Source organism: Ictalurus punctatus, chromosome 25 (assembly GCF_001660625.3).
Source record: "Ictalurus punctatus breed USDA103 chromosome 25, Coco_2.0, whole genome shotgun sequence".
Classification (NCBI taxonomy): domain Eukaryota; kingdom Metazoa; phylum Chordata; class Actinopteri; order Siluriformes; family Ictaluridae; genus Ictalurus; species Ictalurus punctatus.
Window position 1 is genome coordinate 11,303,289 of NC_030440.2, and position 27,529 is coordinate 11,330,817.

Below are 27,529 nucleotides of genomic sequence, written 5' to 3' on the forward strand. Positions count from 1 at the left end.
TTTTAAATAACATTACTTACTCTATTGCTGGACGTTTGTTTGCAAAACTGTGTACCGTAGAAATACATTCAAGAATCATGATAAACCCCCAACTCCCCCTTTAATTGTATTTAAATTATTCTTTTGCCCATAAAACCCTCTAACCACGAATAAGCTTCATTTAGTGTCTTCCTGAAGTTTGCTTTGACTTGAAATCAGTTAAAATCAACAAAAGTCATTGCATTTTATTATTAAACTATGTAGAGGGAGAGGCATGTACTGTTCAAATTGTTCTAATATTGATTTGAGAAAATCCACCTGGATAAAATAATTATTATAAGAGGAAAATGAGGTGAGTAGCTTACTGTGTAATTAATCAATAATTCTTAAATTTTTTTTCATGCATAATTGAGTATTGTTGCTTTAAGTGAAAGACACCTGTTGCTTTCTCTCTCTCTCTCTCTTGTAGAGTTGAGTTAATCCAGAACTTGTTTCGAAAAATGAATGGGACGGTTGTTTAGCTTCTTCGTCCACGTGCACAATGACACCACTTACTGTTTACCTGCGTAAAAATACGTAGAAATACGGCCTATATGGACTCTGACTCTTGTTTAATCTATCTGTCGTGTGACTCCAACAAGAACATGCAGGCTATTGTGTGTTAGATTCCGCGAATGAGTATTAAGCTTCTGGGAAGTGTGTGGTGGTTAATCAGTTCAACGATACCATGCTGTAGTGAGGTGGACTATGAAGCTTCAAGGCGAAGTGGAAAACTCTCAAGACTTTTAATCCATTTTGTAAACCATTGCAAGGAAATTTCACTCCACGTTTTTGTTTTGGATGAATTTGGACGTGAGTTTGACATGAGTTTAAGGCTGATGGAGTACAATATTTGTAACGGAAGTTTCCATTTCCAAAAGATTTACTCCAGCAACTTGTACCAAAATATAACATTTCAATTGTAGTCAGAACCAATATATAATGGTTTAAAGTTGTTTCTTTTGTGAATAAGTGAATGAACGAATGTTCGTTCATTTTAGACATAACCAGATAAGAAGCATCATCCCAGAAACCATAAATTAGTAGTACTCACAGTGCCAAACATGGTGCATGATGACTCAACATCTCCACCTAGCCCTCATCAGTCCAAATGATATTGTTCCAGAACGTTTGTGGTTTGCTCAGATGCAATTGTGCAAACCTAAGTCATGTTGCCGTATTCCTTTTGGACAGAAGAGGCCTTTTCCTAGCCACCCTTCCATGAAAGCCATACTTGTTCGGTCTTTTTCTGATTGATCTGTCATGAACATTACATTTAGTGTGCTTACAGAAGCCTGTAGGTCTTATGATGTGGGTTTTTCTTTATATCTCTGGCTGTTAACGGTCTGACCTTCGGCTGAATTTTCTGGGACTCCCACTCCTGAGAAGATTGGCAGCTATCTTAATTGCTCTCCATTTCAACAATTCTTCTCACTATAGAATGCTGAATTTCAAATTGTTTGGAGATGTCCTTATAACCCTTCCCAGATTGATGAGCAGCAATAATTGCTTCTCTGATGTCATCGCAGATGTCCTTTCTTATAGGCATGATGTAGAGTCAGACTTGAGTGCTCAAGAACATCAAACTGCCAAAAGTGCTACTTATATGTAGGTAGTCAAACTTCTTGATGATTAACTAATCTTGGGCATTTCATTTCAACACCTGCTAACTACGCTCTTAATGATTGTGGATGTAGAAAGGGTGTACTTAATCTCCCCACCTGGTTTCTAAATAATCTTGGTACATATTGAAATTTGAGGTTATTGTGTTTGTTTGAGAAGTTGGTGAGAGAACCACACAATTGTTGTTTAGGCTCTGATAAATAAAAACATAGTATTGAAGGACAGTGTTCTTTCTTTTTCCCTGACTGTATACATGTGCATTTTCATTTCTCTTCAGGTAGTAATGCAGGGTTTCTGACATTAAACTATATCCTTTCCAAAAGCACAGTTTGCGATCAAAGCTCATCTCCCCAGAGCTCCTTTGGCAATGAGGCTATTTTTAATTTAGTTCTGTAATTATTTCATACTTTCCGTCTGTGAGTGTAGTTAGTAACAGCACTCTTCTGTACTGGCAAAGCAACAGCATGGCCAAGCTGGCGTCTGGCCCAGGACTTCGGCCTCACAGGGACTCAGGAGGTCTCTGTGGGTGTTTTGTATGACGAGGCCTTCTGCAGATTTCAGCATACACCCACTCCACCAAAGTGGCTGAACTCCATCTGTGTACTGCACGCTCTCAGGCACCTGACTCACCTCTACCATGAAACAACAGAGGCGCATTTTACAACTCTGCTTTATTTTATTGTTTTATTTTTAAAACTCTTTTATTGTCATTTTAACCGCAATAATTGTGATTTTCTCAATGTAAGAATGTTGCTTTAGTGATATATAGGTCGAATAGGTGTGTAACAACATACAGATTCTAATTTAATACGATACAGTGGAATCTCCAATATGCTTTTTGATACAGCGCCAATTAGCTTTGCCTGTACAGTGAGGGAAAAAAGTATTTGATCCCTCACTGTACTGATTTTGTACGTTTGCCCACTGACAAAGAAATGATCATTCTATAATTTTAATGGTAGATTTATTTGAACAGTGAGAGACCGAATAACAACAAAAAAAAATCCCAGAAAAACGCATGTCAAAAATGTTATAAATTGATTCGCATTTTACTTCAGATGCGGATTTAAAACATCGACAACAAGGAGTTATTAGGAGTGTTGCATTTTTGTTTTGAGATAGAGGCTGTTACTTTTTCAGAGAAGACAGTAGCCTTGATTAATAGGTTTAAATGTTTATACCACCTTGCGTATATTGTGTATAGAATTGAGAACATTCTATCGAACAATACGAAGGCCGTAGGCGGAGGCTACATGTCAGAAGGCTGTATCGTTACACCCCTAAAGTCTGAATATGATCTTGCTGTTCAGACATCTCAATTTCACACAAGAAAGCACCATTAAACAGAATACATTACTGCTCAGATCAATATTATTGTATAAGCCACTCTGTCTCCATCAGGAATGATGAACTTGTATGGTTCCACTGATTTAAAGTAGCCAGTCCTGTCATTATGCTTTTTATATATTTAACTTGCACGATGTGCTCTCACAAGTTATTTAACTTGTATAGACCAAGTCAGGAGGGTTGTACACATACAGTTTAGTGGTATTTCAGGTGGATGACTTGCATTTGCTCTGTGACCGACACTTGTTTTAATCTGCGTTTGTTAACATCAACAACAATTAGGAAAGTATGATTAATCAAACTGAATATTTAGAGGTACGCAATAATAAGTGTATAATAATAATAATAATGATGATAATAATGATAATAATGATAATAATGATAAATATAGCTGCAAGCAGCGATTAACAGGGCCAAGCCCCAAAGGCGCAGCAAGCGTAATGTGGAGCCTGAAGAACAGAAGAAATGGAATGTACATGAATGAATAACGAGAGGTTGAGAAGCACATCTGAGAATAAGATTGAACAAGATATGAACAGAACAGAGGCATTTATTTGCATGCCAAGAGGTTGAAAGGTTATTGCAATGCTAAGCCACAAAAGAAAGGAACCGACTGACGCAAGATTAGACACTTTTTTTAAAATTATTATTATTAAATTTTTTTATAAAAAGATCTGACACCAGATGGGCATTGAACCCTGTATCTTTAGAACTGAAGCTTGAATACTGTACATTGCAAAATGGTGACTACTGTAATGGGTGGAGTCTTAATGTAAGATATGGAATGTAAGCACCATGAGGAGAGTATTCTGATGAATTTTCTCTTGGACAAAGTGTTCAACAATTATAGCCATTTGAAAAGTGAATTTTCTAACTAGTTTGTGGTGCTATAGAGTTTGTCCTAGAGACCCCATAATTGGTTCAGATACTATTCATGGTAATATCTATGAGTGTACCAAATTTAAGAATTTTCCTACTTACAGTTCATAGGGCTGCCATAGTCTCCCTTTGGGGAATAATAATAATAATAATAATAATAATAATAATAATAATAATAATAATACTAACCGATACAATAGGGGCTGCACCTGCTTTGAGGTTTGGCCCGTAATTAATAAGTTCACTGAAATCATTGTTTTTCCAATGCCTTGTATAAATATCCTGGATAGTACCATCATAGCAATGTATGACAAACCCACACAAAAGTAAGTTGTTTGTCGCTGTGACATGAAGCTGATTTTGTCTATTGTGTCTTTCCTGAATGCTCAATGTGCCAACTACAAAAGTGCTTATCAAAAGTATATTACCTTTACATGTAGTGTCTTCTAGAGCTGTTTGTGAATGTAAAACATCTGCAAAGTTTCAAAAATCAAAGCGCTCGACAAAGAGTTATTGACTCCCAAAAGAAGGAAGCGATTTTGAACAGCTGAAATGAGTCGTCAATAATTCCAGACTTGCTTGCTGTACTAACCTATGTAGGTTTGTAACAAAAAACCCCGCCTCCGGTCTTCATCGGCTGCTTGCGAACAATGTGTTCTTTGACACGCCTTTGTTGTTGCCATAGTATTGAAGCACAAGCTGTAAAGGCATAACCCTCTTCTGGAAAGGCTCATTTGCATTTAAAGAGGCAGACACAAACAGCATGTTTTCGCTTCCGCCCAAAAAGGAGCATTTTCAGCTTGGTATAATAAATGATCTGTGGGTTATTTTGAGCTGAAACTTCACACATTCTGGGGACACCTGAGACTTCCATTATTTCTAGTAAAAAGGGCCATAATAGGTCTTCCTTAACAGTGCACATTAGCGCAAGATAACATTTTAAACAATTGGAGTCTGCCCACACTGAAACAAACACACTGCATATATCATTCTTGATGTTACTTGCGTTCAGAGCTGCAGTGTAATTTTGTCATGTGGTATTCCCTGTTTATTTAGAATACACTGAATGTTTTAAAATGTCTGTTGTTGTTGTGAGGTCTTCGTCGTGTTTGGACATCATTAGTTTTTGTCATCCATTGCTGCTTGGTGTTTTTATTTCTGTCCAGATCAGCAACAGCAGTGTTTTTCTCTCTCAACCTCCGAGAAAATTCCAGCCCAAGAATAAGTAGTCTACTGTTTTGACAAAGTTGAGGCTAATCTCCTCATATTAGTTCCCATTCAGGTGGACGTCTAATGGTTTTACATCATGTTGCCTCTTGCCATTTTTAAACGGTTCTTAAATCGCAAGAGTCTTTAAAAGACACTTGTTATTGTGGCGCATATCATAGCATCTAAACACAGTGGAGAGTATTTAAATAGTCTGTTATAATGAAAGATATACAGTCCCCTCTGAAACTATTGGAACGGTAAGGCCAATTCATTAGTTTTTGCTATAGACTGATAACAATGGGGTTTGAGATCAAAAGATGAATGAGAAGAAAGTTTAGAATTTATTTGTGCAATGGCTCCGATTTGATTTTCCTTTTTTTCCCCTAGCTTCAAAATGGCTTGCATTTCTCCTATAGACAGCTCTCTGGTCTTCATGTTGGTTTATCCTTTAACAACAAATGCAGCCTTCACAGGTGAAACTGAAGTTTAAAACCAAGAGTAGATGTTCAGAGCTATTTATTGTTTAAATACTCAATCTCACAGGACACGTCTGAGTAACAAGAGACACCTGTCATTCACATGTTCGAATATTTTTCCCCACCTACAAATCGGGTGGTCTGATACAAAATGTGTTATGTTGTTCAACACATTTACAAATAAATACCAGGAAATAAAAGTTGAAATTATAAACGCTTGTCTTGTGTCCATCTTTTGATTTCAAACCCAAGTGTCTTCAGTCTACAGCAAAAACAAATTAATTGGCCTTGCTGTTCCAATAGTTTCTGAGGGGACTGTGTATCTTCCCTCTTATTCACAGTATGCTCATGCTGAACATCCTTTCAAGACACTTTCCACACTGTATAATTCCACTATCCGCTGTCAGCTAGAAGAGGACGGGTTCCCGTTTCATCATGGTTCCTCTAAAGGTTTCTTCATGTCGTCTCAGGGAATTTCTTTTCCACGCTGCTGTTGCCTCTGGCTTACACATCAGGGATCTAAATCTACATCCGGATTTCTGTAAAGATGCTTTGCGAAAAAGCCTTATTGAAAGCACTATATGAATAAAATAGAATTAAACTCGCTGCAAATTTAACAGCTATTTAGTCAATGTTTTGTCACTACATGAATCATCTCCTGTCACACTTTTCAGTGTTTTTGTGCAGCTCTGTATTTGAGATTCAGAAAGCTATAGTTCAATCTGTTTATCTTATTCAGAGCAAGACACTTGATTCAACACGTCTGCAGATTGAACGATACATATTCAACTGACTTTATAATATTGTAGGCTATTTGTCTAAAATATAAGAATGCAGAAAAATTATTATTATTATTATTATTAGGGGGCCAAGCACCGAAGGTGCATAGGCACCCTATTGTTATTCTACCTTTTCTTCTTCTTCTGGCTAGGGTGTCTATGGCAGACAATTGGACCGTCTAGTCAAAAGTGTGAAATTTGATTGGGGAGCATCTAAGAAACATTCTGACCAAATTTGGGCCATGTGCTACCAATGCTCTAGCACCACCATTGGGTCAAATTATGGCCTAATTTGAAAGTACATTTATGGTCGTAACTTTTGAAATTCAAAAGCAATGTATCCCTGGATTCCCTGGGTCCAGATGAGTTCAACATACCCTATGACATCAATTTTTGCCTAATTAGATTTTCTGCCATCTCGGATTTTTTAAATCTGGCTTAAGAAATCACTACAGTGATTGGGGTGTTTAAAGCTGCAGATATGAGACCCTACAGAGAACAATATGACTGACAGTATGACTAGCTGACATCAGTGAAGGCTTGGCCAGCAAGCTAATGTTTAATCAGCCATGTTTAATTTTGTTACATTCTACTGTATAGCATTTATTTCATTATATGACACTAATCTGTCCCTCCAGGAGTTTGCGATTTTGTGATCACAGAAAGGGACACAAAATCAAGAAAACTCCACAATATTCGAAGAGGCTTGCAATTTTTCGAAATTACCCCAGATTTTCCACAGATCTGGGCCAAAATGCATCCTGTGATATCACAACGTGCGCTCAGCCAAAGCTCTCTTTGACTCGCATTCGTCGAACATGAGTAAAGCTAAAAGCTCTCATTTACCAACAAACAAAAAATACTCTGCGAGTTGCATCACAAATTTTGCATCACTCCCCCCCCCCCCCCCCCCCCCAACAGTCACAAACGAAACTTAGTGAAATCTTGTGCAGACTGTCTAAGAGTCTCTTGAAGCTATTTTGCCTAAAATTGAGGTCAGAGGAACAGTTCTCTCATCTTGTTCAAAGTGAACAGTCGTGGGATTACCATTGCTGGGAAGAATACATGCACTGTCATCGCATAGTCTAAATTTAAACAGTTGTCCCTTGTCCTCTGCTCTTTGGTCCGAGTGCATTTCCTTTCCTTTATCCCCAAACGTACTGATTTCTGATGTAACCTTACTGAGTGCTATTCTGTGTCTTCTCTCTTTCTGCATTCAAAATTTGCATGTAAAATGAAGTGTCTGTGGCTGAACGATGCAGATTTAATTGGAGACTGCAGTGTGGTCTTCTCTGGAGAGTACACACACACACACACACACTCCTCTCTACTTCCTCAATTTCCTGTCTAGAATTCACACGTGTACAGAGTTCACTCGGCCCTTCAGTGGGACAAATAGGGGAGATGACCTGCTAGTGGAAGGAACAGCAGAGTCAGAATGACTGTGCAGAAACTGTTTTCTTTTTTTCTTTTTCCTTTAAAACTTTTTTAAAACTGTGTTGCCTTTTCACTGATATACCGCTGTAAAATACGTCTCACCCTCTCAAAGATGGGCAGCTTTGTTGACTGACTTATCCGTGTCATTCTGCCGTGCAGCTACAAGAGGTATTCCAGCATTATGAAAATCTACTGACTGCTAACAGCACAATCTCTTAATGACTTTTTTCAAAAGCTAGAAATGGCATCTAATTTGGCTATAAACCAGAAATTTCTGTGTTTTGAATTAAACATCGAAAAAGATGAAGTCTTTTTGAGTGCGGATGCTTAATTACTTTCGAACTCTCATTCTTCATCTTGTATTCATTTGGGTCTCCTTTGATATGCAAGCTGCCTCAGAGTGGAAGTTGCAGCACAAAGGTTTGTTATGGAGATGACAAAGTTTTTACAGTTTTGGAGAGCTTTAACTGCAGCGACATGGACCACGATGCTAGTTATTTAATTCCTTTGCAGCGATTATTTTACAGTTCCTCAGACTGTAGATATGAATCACTGAGACTGAATGAAATGGAGGTTTGTCCCGTGACCCTTGTCTAAAACAAAGCGTAACTGTTTTTTATTTGAAATGAATGAAGCTATGAGATGCTAAGTTGTGTCTGTATGTTTCTGTCCTGTAATATTGAGTGAGAATTAGATTTTGGAATGTTTTTTTTTTTTTTTTTTTTTTCCCCTTTTTTTTTCTTTTTTTTTTTTTTTTTTTCTTTACCCAACCAAGATCCAGAAATGAGACAAATGTTTTTGGACCTGGTGAGAATAAAAGCATCATGTGGAAGGTCATGCAGTGCGACCCAGAGCCCATCACCATGGCAACAGGGTTTAGTCTGTGTAGAGATTGAATATGCTCAATAGATGTGTCCGAAACAATTGTGGCAACAAAGTTGGAGGCACATGACTGTATAGAATGTCCTCGAATGCTGTAGTGCTACAATTTCCCTTCAGTGGAACTAAGAGGCCCAAACCTGTTCCAGCAGGACAATGCACCTGTGCACAGAGTCAGCTCCATGAAGACAAGGTGTGTTAAGGTTGGACTGGAAGAACTCGAGTGTTCTGCACAGAGTCCTGACCTCAACCCCATTGAACACCTTTGGGATGAACAAGAACTACACCCCAGGCCTCCTCACCTGACATGTTCCTGATTTTCTCTCTCATTTAGAGAGAAATTCCCTCCCCACCAGTTTCCCCATCATTCCTCTGAGACATTTGAAGCCAGCCAATTGCATGAACTCCTGCTCATTCTGCATCATGGGGCAGCGGAACACACAGACAAAAGTGCTATCTGTTCCTTTTTGCATGCTTGAGCTTACAGACGATAGCCCGCGATTGGTTAGTGTCGCCATGATTGATAAGGGATGCCCCTCCCACCCAGAGAGCACAGTTAGTTTTGCTCTCTTGGACTCCCGGACATGGATGGTTGTGGTGTCATCGGGATTTGAAAGGACGACAGGGCGTTCGAACGATTAGGGCGTTCGAACGATTAGGGCGACCGCTTTTCTGCTGCACACCTCGGGAGCCCAACACAAACCCTTTCTGTTTGTCCTGATATAACCACTTTTAAGCCGACTGAAATCTGACCTAACTACGTAATTGCTTCTTATAAACAATAAGCCTAGCAACAGTCATGGTCAGACTAATAACAGCCTTGTGATTGGTGAGAGTTTGATTTGTTTGTATCGCTTATTGTCATTGTGTGTGTATGTATGTATGTATGTATGTATGTATGTATATAAAAAATAAAACAAACTGACTCAATTCCTTCCTAACTCTGAACATCGCCTTAGGCAGCATATTTTTTTTCAAAATATTTTGAACTCAGTATCTTCAAGGTGTACATTGGAAAAGCAAAAATGTGTACCTTGCAAGGAATGAAAGACCTGCTTACTTATTTGCTTATTCTTATAACACAAACTCAGCATTTTGTAATCCAACCTGCTAAGTCAAATGTACATTTAAAGCATTTAATAGACGCCCTTTGTGCAGAGTGACCTTGTAGTCTGCATCGAGAAACCGAGAGAGGAGGGTGTTTTGTTTAATGTGTTGTTGAAGTATTTGGTGAAGAGGCAGGTCAGTGAGGGCACTCTGGCCAGGGGTCATTTACTCTACCAGCTTGGTGCCAGTACAGGGATGTCTTGCTGCACACCTTCCTTGTGTCTTGAGTGATGGAGGGTTGAGTCGTGGCTTGAAGGAATGTGGATTAGTGAAATTGAGGCTTTTGTTTTCAGTGAGTTTACGTTTTGGAAAGATTACTTGGTTACTGACAAATCACTTCTTCTTCGTTGATTGAATTGATGTCTGTTTATATTCAGCACATTGCCGCTGAATTGCCACAGCATTGCCGTTCAATAATATGTTGTGTTTTTGTATAGTATCTAGTGATGAATTATTGATTGATTTAATAACTGGCTTTACTTCCTTTTATACCACATTGCTGTTAAATTCTCGAACCAGAAGGTGTGGATGAATGGCTTTTAACTGTAGTTCTGGCTATAACATGAATAATATGTTTGTATTAACATGCTTGGTATATGTTACTGTTTCTATAGTAACAGGGACTAGTATGGCAGAGGCGTCACATAATCTAAGACTAATGATAAGTTAATATAACTAAAAACGTGTTATTCAACAATCACAAACACCATATAATCATTGATATGAAGTTTTCTTTTAGATGTTTATATTTGTTGAAGGATTCTCAGGGTCAGTGCTTTCAGGTAGCATTACATGTAACGATAAACTGTTTAAACGTGTGGCGTATCCTTAGTGGAAAAATTGTTTTCGCTGTAGTGAAGGATAAATAACACAGAGCTTTCATTTCGTACGGGATTAATTCCCTGTAACGGCATGGCCTGTTCTATTACTATACGAAAGAGGTATTGTGTTTGTTTCCATAATGCGTAGTCCTTACAGTCCTGCCTGTGTTTCAATGGCAGTGTGTTAAATATCTATAGACACAGTGCGCGCTTCAAACCTCTTTCTGTTTGCTCTGCTTATTCATGGAAATTAATATTTGAAATTGTAAGATTGCAGTGCTTGTTTTATTTGAAGAACATTTTCCAGAGTTAAGCTCTAAATACAGGTTTTCTATTAAACACAGAGTTTTCTGGTCTGCCGCCGAGATCTTTTCCTCACTGTGCTAAAGTAGAGTCACTGATTTCTGCTTGAGTAGACATATTACATTTTATAAACTACTTTAGTAGTGAAAACGTAGAATACATTACCGCGGTGTTGTTTTTGCTGACGCTTTGGTCTGCGAAATAAAAATGACATTTCTAAATACTGAAAAGAAAAGTGTAAAATTCAGTATGTAGAAAAAAGCTAGAACAAAAGCACATTTCCACCAACTAGGCATTCCATCGCCTCCTGTCTCACTAAAGCTTGCGTTAGCAATATCGGTGATGCACGAGCTGGTTTTCTTTTGTCCTTTGTCCTTGAACATTTCTGAAAATGAAAGATGTCTGTTTATTTAAACGTCATCATTCCACTTTTCAAAAACTGTTTTGTATTTGGATGTGTTTGAATGCATTTGAAAATGCAGCTCTGTGTGGTCAGGCTCTCAGTGGTGGCTTGTGTATTTACAGTAACACTGAAATGTGCAAAAACTCTGCTAGTTTCTAGTTACTGCTCATCGCTGGTGGAGTTTGTGACTGTTAGATGCAGACCATTTTATTTACCGCAGGAATTCAAGAACAGCGAGGGCCAAACTGTGCCAGACCATCAGAGAGTCAAAGTGTGTACACGACTAGAAAATCCACAGCCACTTCAAGGATAGCACGACACGTGGGAGATGTGGCAGAGCATTCAGGCAATCAGCAACTACAGGACATCACCCGCCTTTGACAGTGATGCCTCCCTTCCAGATGCACTGAACAACTTCTGTGCCTCAATCTGAGCGTAGAATGATGTGATGGTCAGGAAGAACACCCTTCCTCCCAACAACCAGGTGCTGTGTCTAACCTCGGCTGATGTGAGGAAAACTCAACGCAGAGACAACCCATGGAAAGCTGCTGGACCAGACAACATTCCTGGCAGAGTGCTCAGAGGATGTGCAGACCAGCTCGTGGATGTTCTCACTGACCTCAACATCTCCTTGAGCAGCGCCATCATTCCAACGTGCTTCAGGGATACCACCATTGTCCTCATGCCGAAGAAGTCTTGCCTCAGTGACTACCGTGCCTTTGCGCTCACATCCATAATCATGAAGTGCTTCGAGAGACTCATCATGAGGCACATCAAGACCCTACTGCCCCCCTCATTGGACCTGCTGCAGTTCTCCTATCGTCCCAACCGCTCAGCAGATGATTTCATTGCCACCACCCTACATTTGGCCCTTACCCACCTGGTCAAGAAGGACACCTACATTCGAATACTGTTCATAGACTTCACTTCAGCATTCAAACAACTATTCTTCAGCACCTGAATGGAAAGCTGAACCTACTGGAATTGAACACCTCCCTCTGCAACTGGATCCTGGACTTCCTGACTGGGAGACTGGAGTCGGTACGGATCAGGAACGGCATCTTCAGCACCACCACAGTGAGCATGGGGGCCCCCTCAGGGCTGTGTGCTCAGGCCACTGCTGTTCACTCTGCTCACTCATGACTGTGCAGCAATGCACAGCTTAAATCCACCGTGGTGGGTCTCCATTAGGAAGAATGATGAGTCAGCATACACAGAGGAGGTGCAGCGGCTAATGGACTGGTGCAGAGCCAACAAATTGTCTCTGAACGTGGACAAAACGAAAGACGTGGTTGTTGACTTCAGGAGACCACACAGCGACCACTCCAACAGCTCCATAACTAAGAAAACCCAGCAGCGTCTCTTTCTGAGAAGGCTAAAAAAGCATTCAGTGTCTCACGACCAGACTGTGTAACAGCTTCTTCCCCCAAGCCATCAGACTCTTCAATACTCAAGAGACTGGACTGACACATACTCACTCACATGCGCACACACACACTGAACTAAACACCATCCCACTCCCATTGCAATATTTGCACATTCCTGCATTGACTCTGTTGCATTTTTGGTGGTACTCTATTATAAAAATATGGTATTTAATTTCTTGTCACGATTATACACTTTACCTGGCTGCTACTGCAACAACTGCTATGTCCATATTTGGTATACACTAATCTGCTGAATACTAAGTCATAGCATGTTATGTTTACATTTATACTATTTTTATATTATATTGCTACTCTTTGGCACCTATCTTCTGCACTACCTGTATATCAGACACTTCCACACTAGAACTGTGTACTTGTCTGTGCTACACTGTCACTTACTGTGCCTATTGTCCTGTTTTAGTAGTATTGTACTGTCCTGTGGTGTTAACACACGTTTGTATGTGCACTTTATATAGAAATGTGTACATATTTAGTTCTGTGTCGTCTCATGTAGTTAGTGTGTTTTATGTACCACCGAGGTCCTGGAGGAATGTTGTTTCAGTTCACTGTGCACTGTACCAGCTGTTTATGATTTGAAATGACGACAAAGTCACTTGACTTGAGATTCAGATACAGTGATAAATAAAATGCTGATTGTGATAATACCATTTGGAAATTATTTCACTTAATATCACTTTCAGGATGCTGCTCTTCTTTTCTTTTTTTCTTTTCTTTGGATTTATAGCATCATTTAAAAATGTTAGTACCTCAGTTAGCTGACAGTAGTAAGTACTACTGATTCACCAAAATGGAAATTCCTAGCTGAAACGGAAACCTGAAATTCAGGAAGTACTATTATTTATTTTGAATGTGAGCTGTAATGATGTACATACACTTCTGGTAGACCTGTATCTGGAAAAAATGGCATGTAATGGCCAATATGCTTCATTAGCCTTCAAAATTCCCCACAGAAACAACCGAGAGAGGTTGGCCATCAGTGTATGCGTAATGAATTCTATTAAGTCTTTTAGTTATTCTTTGTGTCTTTTCAAAAACTGTTCTTGGAGCAACTTTTCCTTTTTCTTCTGTTTTGTTTCTTCTCTTATTGACTGAATTTTTGGTGGCAGAACTTTTTGTTTACTTTCTAAAAAGGAAAAAAAAAAGAAACATTCAACAAGACATTGACTAGCGTAGTTTTTTGGCAAAGAATCTGACGTTACTTCTAGCCGGTCCCATCCCACATGATTATGCGTGCATATTTTGTTCTGTAGACACAACATTGCAACAGCTAACATTTTTTGCATGTTTCTACTGACAGATTTTTTTTCCGTAGGTGTCTCATTTCTGTTGAAACCTTTCCCTTTTTTGATTAATCTGTACTGAATGCTTTAAAAGCTTTTGGTTCTCCAGTCTAATGTTGTGGTTCAGCACTGATGATCTTTACCTGGCGGCACTCTAGTGTTTCTGTTTATTAGGTGCTGTTTTTGAAAAAACGGATATAGATAAGCAAATGTAGAGGTCAGGTGAAAGAATGAACAATTAGTTCTGTGAAATTCTCTCTCTTCCTGCTCGCTGCCCCTTTATACCAGATCTTGGCTGACCCACTTGGCAGAGAGGGGTGCCAGCGTTTGGCTCCAAGGCTGCAGTAGCTCCAGTGTGAGGCCTGCTGCCAGCTGTGCGGTGAGGCCCAGCACCCGTGGAAAGCAGAGGTTTTCAGATGTTTTCCGAATCACTGGCCTCTGGAAGTCTTCGTCAGACAAAGGAAGCTTTTGTGAGCTCCAGGCATGGGTCTTGTGGCTCACAGCTCAACCACAGCGGGATGCAGATTCTGAGGTGTTGTCGACAAGAAGTGTCTCTGGATGTACACATGGTGCATTTGAGAAATATTCGTCATGCCCACTCGGAGCGTAAGTTTCAGTGATAGAAAATTACCGAATAGCGTTGTTCCAGTCATTTGTAACCGTGTAACTGTGCTGTTTAAATGGTGATGGAACTCTTAAAGCAGACCTCATGTCTTCCTCCATCTGTAATTTATTTGCATATGTTGCATGTAATTAACGTGCGTTTTGGATTCACATGATGAGAGAGAGGGTTTTCTGTGTATGTCCTCTCATGATGCGTCATTGACTACGTTTACATGGACATCAATAATCTAATTATTGATCTTGTTCTGAGTAAGACAATAGTGTGAATAAGGTTTTTGCATGAGTTGCTTTTAGAATATTCCTTTCATGTTCCCGTTTTACATGTTCTAGAACATAGATCGATTAACGGCACACGTCATTACGTCCCCACGCCACGCCGTCCGATGTTCCCTCCACACTGTCACGTATCGAGATACAATTGGTCTTTGTTATGGTACCGTATACAGTTTTGGGTGTTTCAAGTGCAGTTAATTATTTGTCATGCTGTACGTGCAAATAGATGACTTCTTGAAGTCGTGGGCTGCGTCCGAAACCACACACTTGCCTACTATATAGCAGCTAAGATGCATGTATTTCTCCTATTTTATATTGTAGCAGGTAAGTATGTGGTTTGGGACACAGCCATGCTCTCTTGTTTGCCGTCTAACGGTTGAGCACTGCCGTGTAAATGCTCAACCGCAAAATGCGGTGAAAACTCCCACACGACCTTAATAGTGTGATTGATGTGTGTACGTGTCGGTAATGCACATCCATAATGTGACTAAACCAGGAATACTCCACATGTCTTAATTCCATTTGTGTTTACTCATAGTATGACTAGTCGGATTAAAGTCATCAATAATCGCTGTTTACATGCTAGTTTCTTAATCTGAGTATAGTCTTAAATGGGTTAATATCAGATTATTATTGTCCATGTATTATTGTCCTGATTGTATCAACCTGGATACAAACGGGTTTATCCGTAAATCATTTGTAGGAGCTTTTACACAATGTGGCATTCATTAAAATCCAGTTCGTCAGTTAGAAATGGTTGTATCCTGAGAGAGATCCTGAGTTTGTGTAATTGATGTGTAAGGAAACTCACTCATGAGAACTTTTGATTGGTGGCTTCAGAACGTTTAACTGGTGATTAATTACTGCGATTTTATACAATTTGAACAAATTTATTTCAGTTGTACACACAGGTTTAATGATTTCATGTATATGCGTGTGTGTGAAGTAAACAGAAGAGTTTGAACTCATTATCAGCAAATGATGTTTACCACATGACATTATTTGTTATCCCACAAATTGGTCATTACGTTGCCTAGGGAGCCATATTGTGCTGATTTGAATTGCTTCTCTGACTAATCCCCTTTTTACCCGGGTGTTGAATTTGGGTGGACAGCCTACGTTAAGCTGAGTCGTAGTTGTTTATTCCATGTTCTTCCAATTTATAATCATGGATTTAATGGTTTTCTGTGGGTTGGGATATTTATTTTTTTATAACCAAATAACAAAAGCACGATTGATACTTTTCCAGAACTTTTGTCTTGGACTTGTTTGAGAACTCTTTGGTCCTAATGATGTGGTTTGTTTAGGTATGTTCTGTAACAAACTCTGGGCCCCTTCCAGGAATAGGTGTATTGAGATCACGCGATGCTTTAATTGCACACAGATTTGACTAATTGTGATTTCTGATGGCTGATGGTTGCCTCAGAACTAATGTCTGGGTTTCATGCTTATGTTTTTTAAAAAAATGTTTATTTGCAAATCATTTTGCAAACTACATTGATTTATTGTTTTACTACTGACTTCAATATAATGTATAATTATTTAAATTATTATTATTTTTTTGTGTAGATTCATGCCATAATCCAAATAAAGTCCAATTAATTTTCAGGTGGTAAATCATTCAAGGGGGTAAATATTTATAGAATCCACTGTAGTGCAGTCGATACCCAATCTTTGCAGGCTGTTACTTTGGGTAGACAAACACCATGGTGGAAAAGCCTACATGTGCACCCCAAATTTGTACTATTAAGAGGAACTGATGGTATGCAGACTGGAAAGTTTGGGAAAACTGGGAAGTTCTCTTCCCCCACCCCCCTCCCATTTTTTTCAGACTTTGCTGAGTCATATAAAGCAAGTGCAAAGGTTTTTAACAAAAAATGTTGTGTAGGGAATATCATCACCATCCCACCACCTTGACCCTGATTTTGGATTCGTAATAAAAGTGCGTTAGAGGGAACTCCGGTTCTGTTGACGTGGGAGACGGTCTGTATACCTGAATGCTTGGGAATGAGAGAGAGAGAGATGGGGAAAGGAGGGAATTTCTTCTGTGGAGGAATTCAGTGTCTATTTTTACCCCTGCTGGTGTGAGCGGTTGCTATGGCATTGCTGACAGGCGCCGTTGTCATGGCACCGTGCATACCGGGCGGCACTGAGGATCCGTGTTGGAGTGACTCAAAGCTTCACTGACCTACATTTGAGAGAACACACACGCATACACCCAAAGAGCTTGCAGAGACTTGCAGAGTCTGTGATGAAAATGCCCAGGGTGTGTGGGCTCTTGGCATGCAAACAGAAAGTTGTGTAGTATTTAAGCTGAATGAGAGTGAGGTGGAAGCAAGCAGATATATGGTGATTTAAATTGTTACTGCAGTGTTTGTGTGCGAATGGATGGATTGCCAGGCCTTAGACAAATGTGTGCTGCCTGCCTGAATAGTGAGTACACTATTTGGTATTAGACTTTACGTTTAACCTTAACGTATTTATGTGTGGGGGAAGATTCATACAGTGTTCTCCACTAATATTGGCACCCTTGGTAAATATGAGCAAAAAAAGGCTGTGAAAACTTGTCTTTATTGTTTGATCTTTTGTTCAAAAAAATTCCCCAAAATACTCTGCTCTCATGGATATCAAAGAATTGTAAATAAAACAGGTTTAGAATAGAAAGATACTTTGTTAAATATAGGTGTGCAACGATTATCTTCACCCTTTTAGTCAATACTTTGTGCTACCTTCCTTTGCCAAGATAACAGGTCTGAGTCTTCCCCTGTAATGCCTGATGAGGTTGGAGAATACATGGCAAGGTATCCGAGATCATTCCTTGATACAGAATCTCTCCAGATCCTTCAAATTTCAAGGTCCATGCTGGTGGACTCTCCTCCTCAGTTCACTCCACAGGTTTTCTATGGGTTTAAGTCAGGAGACTGGGATGGCCATGGCAGGACCTTGATTTTGTGGTCAATAAACCATGTTTGTGTTGATTTTGATGTATGATTTGGATCATTGTCCTGCTGGAAGATCCAACCATGGCCCATTTCAAGCCTTCTGTTAGAGGCAGTCAGGTTTTCATTTAATATCTGTTGATATTGTACATCTGTAGAAGTTTGCAGGGATATATGAAAGAGCAGCATGTGTGAGATAAGGGAGGGAGGATTGTATGTAAATGTGGCCGCAGAGGAATTTGTTTCATGTGGTCATGAGGAGGTGACCTGGTGTAAACCGGGAAACCCCCCCCCCCCAACACATTTGCCTAGTTCACTTGGACATATAGATGAATGTGTGTTGTTGCTGTTGAAGACAGCATTGCTTTACGGTTTTAATTGGCAGCTTTTTCTCAGTGACAGCTTCCTGAATCTTCACTCCCTCACACCATCCTTTCAGTAAAGGAACAGTGTGTAATGGGTTTGGAGAAACATTAGGTGTGCCTCAGGAAGGAATGTCACTGCCTTAGAGACAGAAGTGGCTCAGGCTGTCTCACTGTTGAGTAGAGATTAAATCTCAGAGCGTGCGAGCGGCAGAGGAAGGAAAGTAGGTCATTGGGTCAGCGGGTCAGTGAAGCATTCGGTGACATCACGGTTACAAAACCACAGCATGCTCACACTACAGCAACCACTGCCTCATGGCCCCTTTCTCTTTCTCACCTTCTCTGTCGCAGGCTGCTTCTTACGTTTTTTTTCCCTCCTATTTTCTGGCTTTTATCAATAGTTTTGCTTTCTCGTGGAGGTTGTTGTCTACCATAAGTGCTTCATGACCGCTTTCCTCACTTTTGAGACTTTGGCTTGTGTGGGTCTCGTGGATGACAATTCATGCTGGTGTTCTCGAAACAGATTCAAAATTCAAACTGTTCTGTCAGTATGAGTGTATATGTGCATGTCAGTTTAGTAATCTCCCACATTTGGAGAAGGCCACTAAGCAGTCCTATAGCATGAACTGTCTGAAATCTGCTTGAGTCAGGAACAGTGAAGTGCCCTGATTACAAGCAATAAATGTCCTAATGCATCATGGATAGTTTCTGGATAGTTTCTCTGTTTATAATCTAATATCAATATTTAATTTAAGTAGTATAGCATTAAGTGCTCTTCTGCTCAGAAAGACTTGTTTTATTTTTGTTGCAATGTTTAGTTAAAAAAAATTATTGATTTTATATATTTTTATATTCGGTGCATTGATCATTAAATAAAGAATTAAATAGGTCGAATATAATACCATAATGGTGCTGTTGCAGTCAATGGCAGCACTGATAATTTTACACCACGTAGCACTGTGTGCAAAACTGTTTTCGGGCAGCCAGATTAAAATGTTCCTGTAAAGTTTGTTTGAATTTTATGAAGAATTTATGACCCATTTAAAAACGTGACCAATTGAAAATACGAGAGCATAAGACAGGAAAGTCAGTAGAGTAACAACATGTCAAGTTGTTTCTCAGGTTCGATATTTATTCAAATATTTCTTGCAGCAATTATGACAATCTGGTTTGTCTTTATGTAAAACACTACCCTGGATAACGTCACATAGATGGATCATCACTCTAAAGACAGGTTTATGTGGGCGTATTTAGGAATGTGTTTGTGTATGGGTCTGCTATCATTCTTAATGAGCTTCAAGACAGATGGTGTTTGTTTTTGGGTTTTTTTTCCTTTTCAGTTTGAGTAATATTCTAGAAGCCTCTGTAATGGATGAATGGGATTTCTACTCTATGATGATGTATGATGCTGAACATAAGATTAAAATTTGCTTCCCACTCTTGTTGCCTGTGATTAGTGCTTTTTGTTGACTTTAAGTCTATGGGGGTGACGTCTAGGTTTTACTGGAATTCATGTTGTGCGTTGATTTAGGTTTATCCAGACTAACCTGCTGTGGTGTTGGAGTTAAACAGTAATTGCTGCTTTGCGCTATCTGAAAAGCTGTCCTTACTCTAATGCAAGGCTTGTGATAACATTTATCGAAACAGCTACTCGTTACTGCAGTAACGAAAGATAACCTTCAGCTTTCTGCCTTCAGTTCACACCTTGGTATGATGATCAAGCTTGCATTTTAAAACCACTCATTTAGAACATAAATAGCATCGAATGAAACTGGTAATGCTCCAGATTTCATGGAAGGAAAGCTCATCAACTATAGAAAAACCGCTGCAAACTCCCACTCTCATGGAAGATCATAAAAATAATTCCCGATTCACACTAGGAGTGATGGGACACAGATGTATAGATACCTGATAGTGAGTGTATACTAGCTCTGACTTTTGATTTTCATGACAAATTTGAAAACATTAGACAGAAAATTTCGAAAGTGATTTGTAACAATTTTATACTATTTAAGACACCAATATAACCATTTTAGTGGAACCATTGGAATCCTTTACCCCAAACCAACAGACTTAATTAAACTTGTGTACTAGATTTGACACCTACACATTTTCTTAAGGAACTACTACCAGAGGCAATCAAACCTCCTGTTACAATAATAAGCTTCTAGCTGTGTACCTAATTATTTTAACTTGGTGGTTCTAAAACCATCGAGTACCAAACCTGACCATGACCCATGTGAACTTCATAGAGCTTTCATTGGACTTGCTTTCACTTTGGATTTAGACCTTTTAGATCATAATACTGAAACAGCACAGGATAAAGTCGATTACCCATTCCTCAGCTTTATTAAGTTGGTGTATGTCATTTTGTATGTTTGGGTGAAACATCCAGCTGCACATCAGCAGCATAGGCAGCGGAAGATAATTCCATGTTTTATGAAATAATTTCAACGGAGCCTCGTGGAACACCAAATGTTACTTTTGTACGAATAGAGCTGTCACAATTAACGTTTCACACATTGACAACAGTCAGACAGATGAGACCTGAACCAGGAAAGAGCCTTTCCCTTAAGTCCATCAATATATTCAAGGTAATATTGTGATCTATGGTATGGTAACACAGGCAGATCAGAGGCCAGTAGTCGTTGGATCACAGTAAAACTTTGCATTGATTAAAAAGATTATTTGCTGACCTGTAAAGCCCTCTGTGGTCTCATCCCACAGTACCTGTGCGTGAACTTTTGGTCTGTTATGATCTGTTGTGAATATTCAATCAACTTTTCACACAGTTTTTGTTCAGAGTACTTAATTTTTTTTCTATTGTTATAACGGTAAACATTATATAACGGTTTATTTAATGTCCGTTGTGAGTAAGAAATGTATTCTTGTAAATTTTCATGCTGCAAATTTATGGTACGTGAATATCGTCATCGGTGTCCTTGATTACTAATAATCAGTATATGTATTGGCCCAGAAAAAAACCCACATCGGTTGACCCTTAGTTTGCTTGCCGCCTTGTAGATGATCCTAATTGTGATGTCATTTTTCTCTTCAGCCACAGTTATGCCTGTTATGCATTATGATGCATGTGTGTGTTCTCACCCCAAAGCTTTATATTGCTTCCTCTCCCCAAACTAAGAGTCACCAGTGTGTCTTTTCTCGTAATTGCCTAAGGATAGTAAGGGAAACTTTGGTTAACTGATATATTTCTGCCTCTTGGGCTTGGGCACTCTTGCTGTACAGAGATCTATTGTCCCAGGCTCAGTGAGCAAATATTTCACTCCCACCTCGACTAGTACGCTATCTGGGTGTGACCCATGAGAGGTTCAATTTGAGTGGCATTAGCTTTCCTATAAATGGAGTAATATAATTGCCAGTGTTTAAAGTGCTGCTTCTGAACAGTCATTGAATGACAAGAGAACAAGTGTCCTTTTTCTTACCCGTGTTATTTATTTAATTATTATTATTATTTTTTGAAAATGACAGGTTTCTCTTGTTCAGCTGTCTCTTCTGTGTTGCTTCATGAAGGGTACAGCTTTTAATGTCGGATCTATTAATGATCCTATCAGAAATGAACATTATCATGGCGAAAAATACCTCCTTATGAAGTTAATTAAATGGTTAAGCACCACACATCTCTACGTAATGACGCTTCTTCGGCTTCTTCACGGATGGACTTGTGTTTTTTCAGACCTGATGGAGAGATTACAAAGGGACTAGGATTAGATTAAGAAGATTTAAACTATAGCATAGTTAACAGAATAAAAACTAAACACTATCCCAGTTGGGTATCTGCTGTGCTATATCTGTATACTGTACGTCTTTATTGGCGAGTGATTTATTCATCATAAATCTTAGGTTTATGATTTGTTGGAAGAGGGTTTTTGCTGAATTTTTGCACCATGGCAAAAGTTCAGTAAAGCAAAGCTGAAATTTTTTTTATGCAAACGAGTGTTACCTCTAGGTAGTGTTTGAATAACAAGACAAGGACTTCATGAGCCCTTTTGATTCTCCAAAATCAAATCGAAGACCTCGTCATTGAAATGTGCTGCAGAAAGTGGTACTGTGTACTGTGAGGAAGCTGAAAGTGCTTTGGAAATGTTGCCACATATAAATGGGAACAAGAAATTCATATTTATATGATAATACTCTGTCCACTTCATTAGGAACACCTGCACATTCTTACAGCTATCTAATCAGCCAATCATGCAGATATGGGTCAAGAGCTTCAGTCAATGTTCGCTTTAACCGTGGCATGGATGTTTGATTGTTCCAGATACTGCTGATTTCCTGGGAATTTCACACACAACAGTCTCTAGAGTTTACACAGAATGATGCGAAAAACAAAAAAAAACATATCGAGCGACAGTTCTGTGGGTGTAAACGCCTTGTTAAGAGAGGTTCAGCGGAAAATGATGTGATTTGTTCGAGCTACCAGGAAGGATATAGTAACTCTTATAATCACTCTTTACAGCCGTGATGAACAGAAAAGCATCTCAGCATGCACAAAACCTTGAACCTTAAGATGTATGGGCTACATCAGGTTCCACTCCTGTGAGCCGAGAACAGGAACAGGCACAGACTCGCCCAAACTGGACAGTGGAAGATTAGAAGAAAAAAAAATCATCACCTGCCCTTTTTCCAGTTTGGGCGAGTCTGTGCCTATGATGGCCTCAGATTCTTGTTCTTGGTTGACAGGAGTGGAACCTGATGTGGTCCTCTGCTATTATAGCCCATCCACATCAACGTTTTGTGCATTCTGAGATGCTTTTCTGTTCACCACAGTAAAGAGTAATTATGAGTTACTATAAACTTCCTGGCAGCATCAGTGACGACATTTAAAAAAAAAAAAAAAAACAAACAAAAAAAAAACTCATAATAAAATATTTTAAACAATTGAATGCATTGTGTTGTTAGAAAATGTTGACTGATGACTGGAGATATTTGCCCACTAATTTGTTTAGCATGCCATTAAGTAACATGCAGGCCTGAGTCATTTTAACATGCCATTAAGCTCATTATTGTGTTCTGAGAGAATGATCTTTTTTGCTGGTAGTGGTTGAACTTGAGTTTTGCTATTACCACAAAATGCACAAATATTAGGTGACTGACTGAAGAGGGTAGATAGTGCTTTCCTCCGAGGGTGTTCATTTGCCCTGTGGCTTAGCATGAACAGAAGTTTGGGGGAAAAAAAGACCTGGTGATTATTATATTTATGATATTTTAAAATTTTATCTAAACTATTATTTGGCTGTATATCAGGATATTAGGCGTGAGATGAGTGCGATCTTGCAGGAAGGTTACTAGGTTAATGAGTAAGTGCTAGAAGTGTATTGGTTTGTAAGAGGGTTCTCTCTAACAACTAGTGCATGTATGGTATAACCGCCTGAATGTTCTTGTGCTATTCTTATTTAAAATGATGTTTAAAAAAAAATAATAAATAATTAAAAAAATATATATATATATAATATAATATAATATATAATATATAATTATTTATTTCAGGGTGTCACCACTAATCTGAGGACCTAAGCAAAAAGGAATCATTTCTGAAGGAAGTCATGACATAAGTAAGTGTGTTTGTTACTCTCCTCCCTCACACGTTTGACATTTTTGAAGCAGAAAGGTGACTTGTTGGTTATTTATTGTCTCTTAGGAGGAGTTTGCTGCTGACATGCGGTACATGTGTGATCACCCACCTTGGAAAGCATTCACATGCCACAGGGACCCACAGCACACTTTTGATCATTTGAAACCACAGCCTCTCTCGGATTTCTCTAAGCTCCCCTTACTACACGTGAAAAACTGACTCAAAGCCACGCTTGCACACAGCCCAAGTTTATTGTGGTGGACTTCATCCTGAGACAAGCTCCTCATTCTCACTTTGCACACCGGACTGGAGGTTGGTTTGGCTTCAGAATGAAACCAAGGCCACGTTCAGACCCCGTATCAACACCTCTAGCAGGTGACCTGGTGATCTGATTACAAGTGGACAGCTGAGACGGCCATTTTCAACACCCATTTTCATGCCCCCCGGATGCTTCTCCAGTGAGCAATTGAGATTGTACTTCTTGAATAACATAGCTGACCAGACGGTTCTTTTACAGTTATTGGTGAGGTGGGTAGTAACAATTTGCATTTACACTTTGTACTTTTCTCAATGTTTTCTCAATTTGTACTTTTAGATTCTTTACCTGACTAAATTTGTACATTATGCTGCTTTCGTCATGTTTTTTATTTTTTTTTATTTATGGTCATAGCAGATTACTTAGTTAAAAATAATTAACCTTTCCAGAAGAAATCAAGCTCCCCCCCTCAACTAATCATGTTGCAATCTCCCACAGTTACAGTGAGGCAAACAACCTCATCCTCAGAGTTACTAATCAATTTAATCTTTATTTCTAATAAAATGATGATGATATTGATATTATTATTATTATTATTATTATTATTATTATTATTATTATTAAGTATAATCTAGATAGCAAGCTTGGCTGGGTAGTTAGCCAATACTAGCTAACTAGCAAGGTACTCTGGCTTGCTCTTTTTCTGAAAGTATTTTTTATTTATTTATTTTTATTTTTTAAAAGTCTTTATTTATGCTTAAGCTCCCCATTCTTTTTCTGCAGCTAAATCCCAAATGTATTGATGCTGATTTGTGCTTCTACATTAATGTGTCCAGAGGACACACATTGTGACTTTTTATTTATTTATTTTATGCAGAGACATGTATTATTTTGAAAACGCAATTATGCTATACTGTTTCTTGCATGTGTATACTGTATATAGGGAGCATATATATATATATATATATATATATATATATATATATATATATATATATATATATATATATATATATATATGAGAGAGAGAGAGAGATGGGTTGAAGATCGCAGATTACTGTGGATAAGCAAAAATTCATCTCAAACAACAAAGTTAAAGATAAAATGACAGCTGTATCTTCTCATGTCGTCGTCCAACCCCCCCCCCCCCCCCCCCCCCCCCCCCCCGGCTTAAAGACAGTGACACATCTTTCATCTTTTGTGGTTCATACAAACTCTAACTGTTAACGTCACTTAAACACACACATGCTCATTAATATCTGAATGTCTCCTTGTAACAGGTGCAGTATTGTTTGTGTAATTTGCTTTATTAGATATTTTCCTTAAGTTGTTGTTGGATGATTGATTTATCAGTAATTGTTTAGTAATTGGGTAATCTAGAAAGCACCATGACATACACTCATGAAGCACTTTATTAGGAACGCTATACTAATACGGTAATAAAGCCTCCCTTTGCTCTTAAAACAGCCCCAGTCCTTCATGGTATGGATTCCAGAAGATGTTTGAAAAATTCCTGAGAGATTCTGGTCATGTTGATATGTTTACCTCATGCAGTTCCTGCAGATTTTTCAGCTGCATTTTCATGCTGCGAATCTCCCGTTCTTCCACATCCCAAAGCTGTTCTACTGGATTCAGATCCGGTGACTGGGAAGGCCACTGAAGAACACTGAACTCATTGTCATGTTGTTGAAACCAGTTTGAGACGACTTTTGCTTTGTGACACCGTGAATTATCATGTTGGAAGTAGCCGTTAGAAGATGGTAAACTGTGGCCATGAAGGGATGCACATGGTCAGCAACAATACTCAAATAGTCTGTGGCATCCAAGCGATGATTGATTGGTATTAACGGGCCCAAAGTGTGCCAAGAAAACATTCCCCACACCAACACACCACCTCCACCAGCCTGGACTGTTGACACAAGGCAGGTTGGGTTCATAGATTCATGCTGCTGGTGCCAAATTCTGACCCTACCATCTGTGTGTCTCAGCAGAAATCGATATTCATTAGACAAGGCTACATTTTCCCAGCATTCAACTGTCCAGATTTGGTGAGCGTCTGCCCACTGCAGCTTCAGTTTTCTGTTCTTGGCAGACAGAACTGAAACCTGACGTGGTCTTCTGCTGTTGTAGCCCATCTGCCTCAACGTGTCCTGCATTCTGAGATGCTTTTCTGCACGCCACAATTGTACAGAGGGGTTATCTGAATTACTGTAGTCTTTCTATCAGCTCGAACCAGTCTGGCCATTCTCGAATGAACGCTCTCATCAACAAGACATTTCTTTCTGCGGACCTGCTGCTCACTGGATGTTTTTTTCTTTATTGCACCATTCTGAGTAAACTCTAGAGACTGCTGTGTCATAACCCCAGGAGATCAGAAGTTTATAGAAATTCTTAAACCAGCCTGTCTGGCACCAACAATCATACCACAGTCAAATTCACTGAAATCACATTTTATCCCCATTCTGATGGTTGATGTGAACAATACCCGAAGCTGCTGGCCCGTATCTGCATGGTTTTATGTGTTGCATTGCTGCCACACGATTGGCTGATGTAGAAAATTACATGAACTAGTAACCGTACAAGTGTTCCTAATAAAGTGTTCTGTGAGTATATTACCATTCGCATTACAAAATGTGATCTCTTCAAGTGGTTTATGTGATTGGACCACAAAGAGTCTCCAAAACACATTTGACCTTATTCTTCACACCAGCACTCTGCACACACTGTGTAATCAGTTCACCCGAGATAGATGTTTATATGAGGTCTGAATGGACCATAAAGTCATTTTCCTTATATCATGCGTCGCTATCAGATAAACTGTCACGCAATTTCACTTCTGGCTTTTGTGTGTGTTTTTCTTGTCCAGGCCCATGTACAAATGTCTACCTCACGCTTAAAGCTCCTCTGTGTCCCACTGCAGCCCTGATCACATTTCAAAATGACCTCCAGCATAGACCGGTGAGTCCTTCAGTTCTCAACAGTCAGTTTCTATACGGTGAAAGAGAGAGGGCTGTGAAAAACCGTGCATTCACATTAGAACTTGTGCTCTGGTCATTGTTCTTCACTACACCTTGCATAACCTCACTTTGTTCCCAGAAAACTTTACATGTGAGCAGAAATGGCACAGTAACCTCCTTCATGTCTGTGACTCCTAACAGCTGTCCTTCTCTTTAATGTGGGCTTTCGCTCAGTTACCATGGAAACTGTTGTAGGCAGGCTCTGCAGGCAGGGACTCTCTGCCTGGTCAAGCCTGCTGTGTGTGTGTGTGTGTGTGTGTGTGTAAATTCCAGGGTTGATCACTTTTCTGCAGGTTTTTATTGTAGAACATACAAGACATTAGCTTAAAGGGGTGTGAGGTTAAAAAAAAAGAGAACTAACCCCCCCCCCCCCCCCCCTTCTTTTCCTTTTGTATAAAAGGGGTTTCTTGTACCTTTTCTCATAAAAAGGGAAAGCAGGAGAAGGTAGTGGTCTCA

General features: G+C 39.2%; 1 protein-coding gene across 2 annotated transcripts in view; it reads left to right on the top strand.

Annotated features, from left to right (window-relative positions):
• The window catches only part of clocka (clock circadian regulator a), a 61,030-nt gene that overhangs the window by 4,646 nt on the left and 28,855 nt on the right, over positions 1-27,529 (top strand). Inside the window, exons 2-5 of one of the 2 annotated variants that reach the window (XM_017456071.3) lie at positions 14,298-14,615; positions 23,716-23,780; positions 23,867-24,328; positions 26,923-27,014. In XM_017456071.3, coding sequence (XP_017311560.2) covers positions 26,995-27,014 — 20 coding nt within the window. In that variant the 5' untranslated portion in view covers positions 14,298-14,615; positions 23,716-23,780; positions 23,867-24,328; positions 26,923-26,994. The remainder of the gene's footprint in view (positions 1-14,297; positions 14,616-23,715; positions 23,781-23,866; positions 24,329-26,922; positions 27,015-27,529) is intronic. The other variant, XM_017456070.3, reaches the window with a different exon arrangement.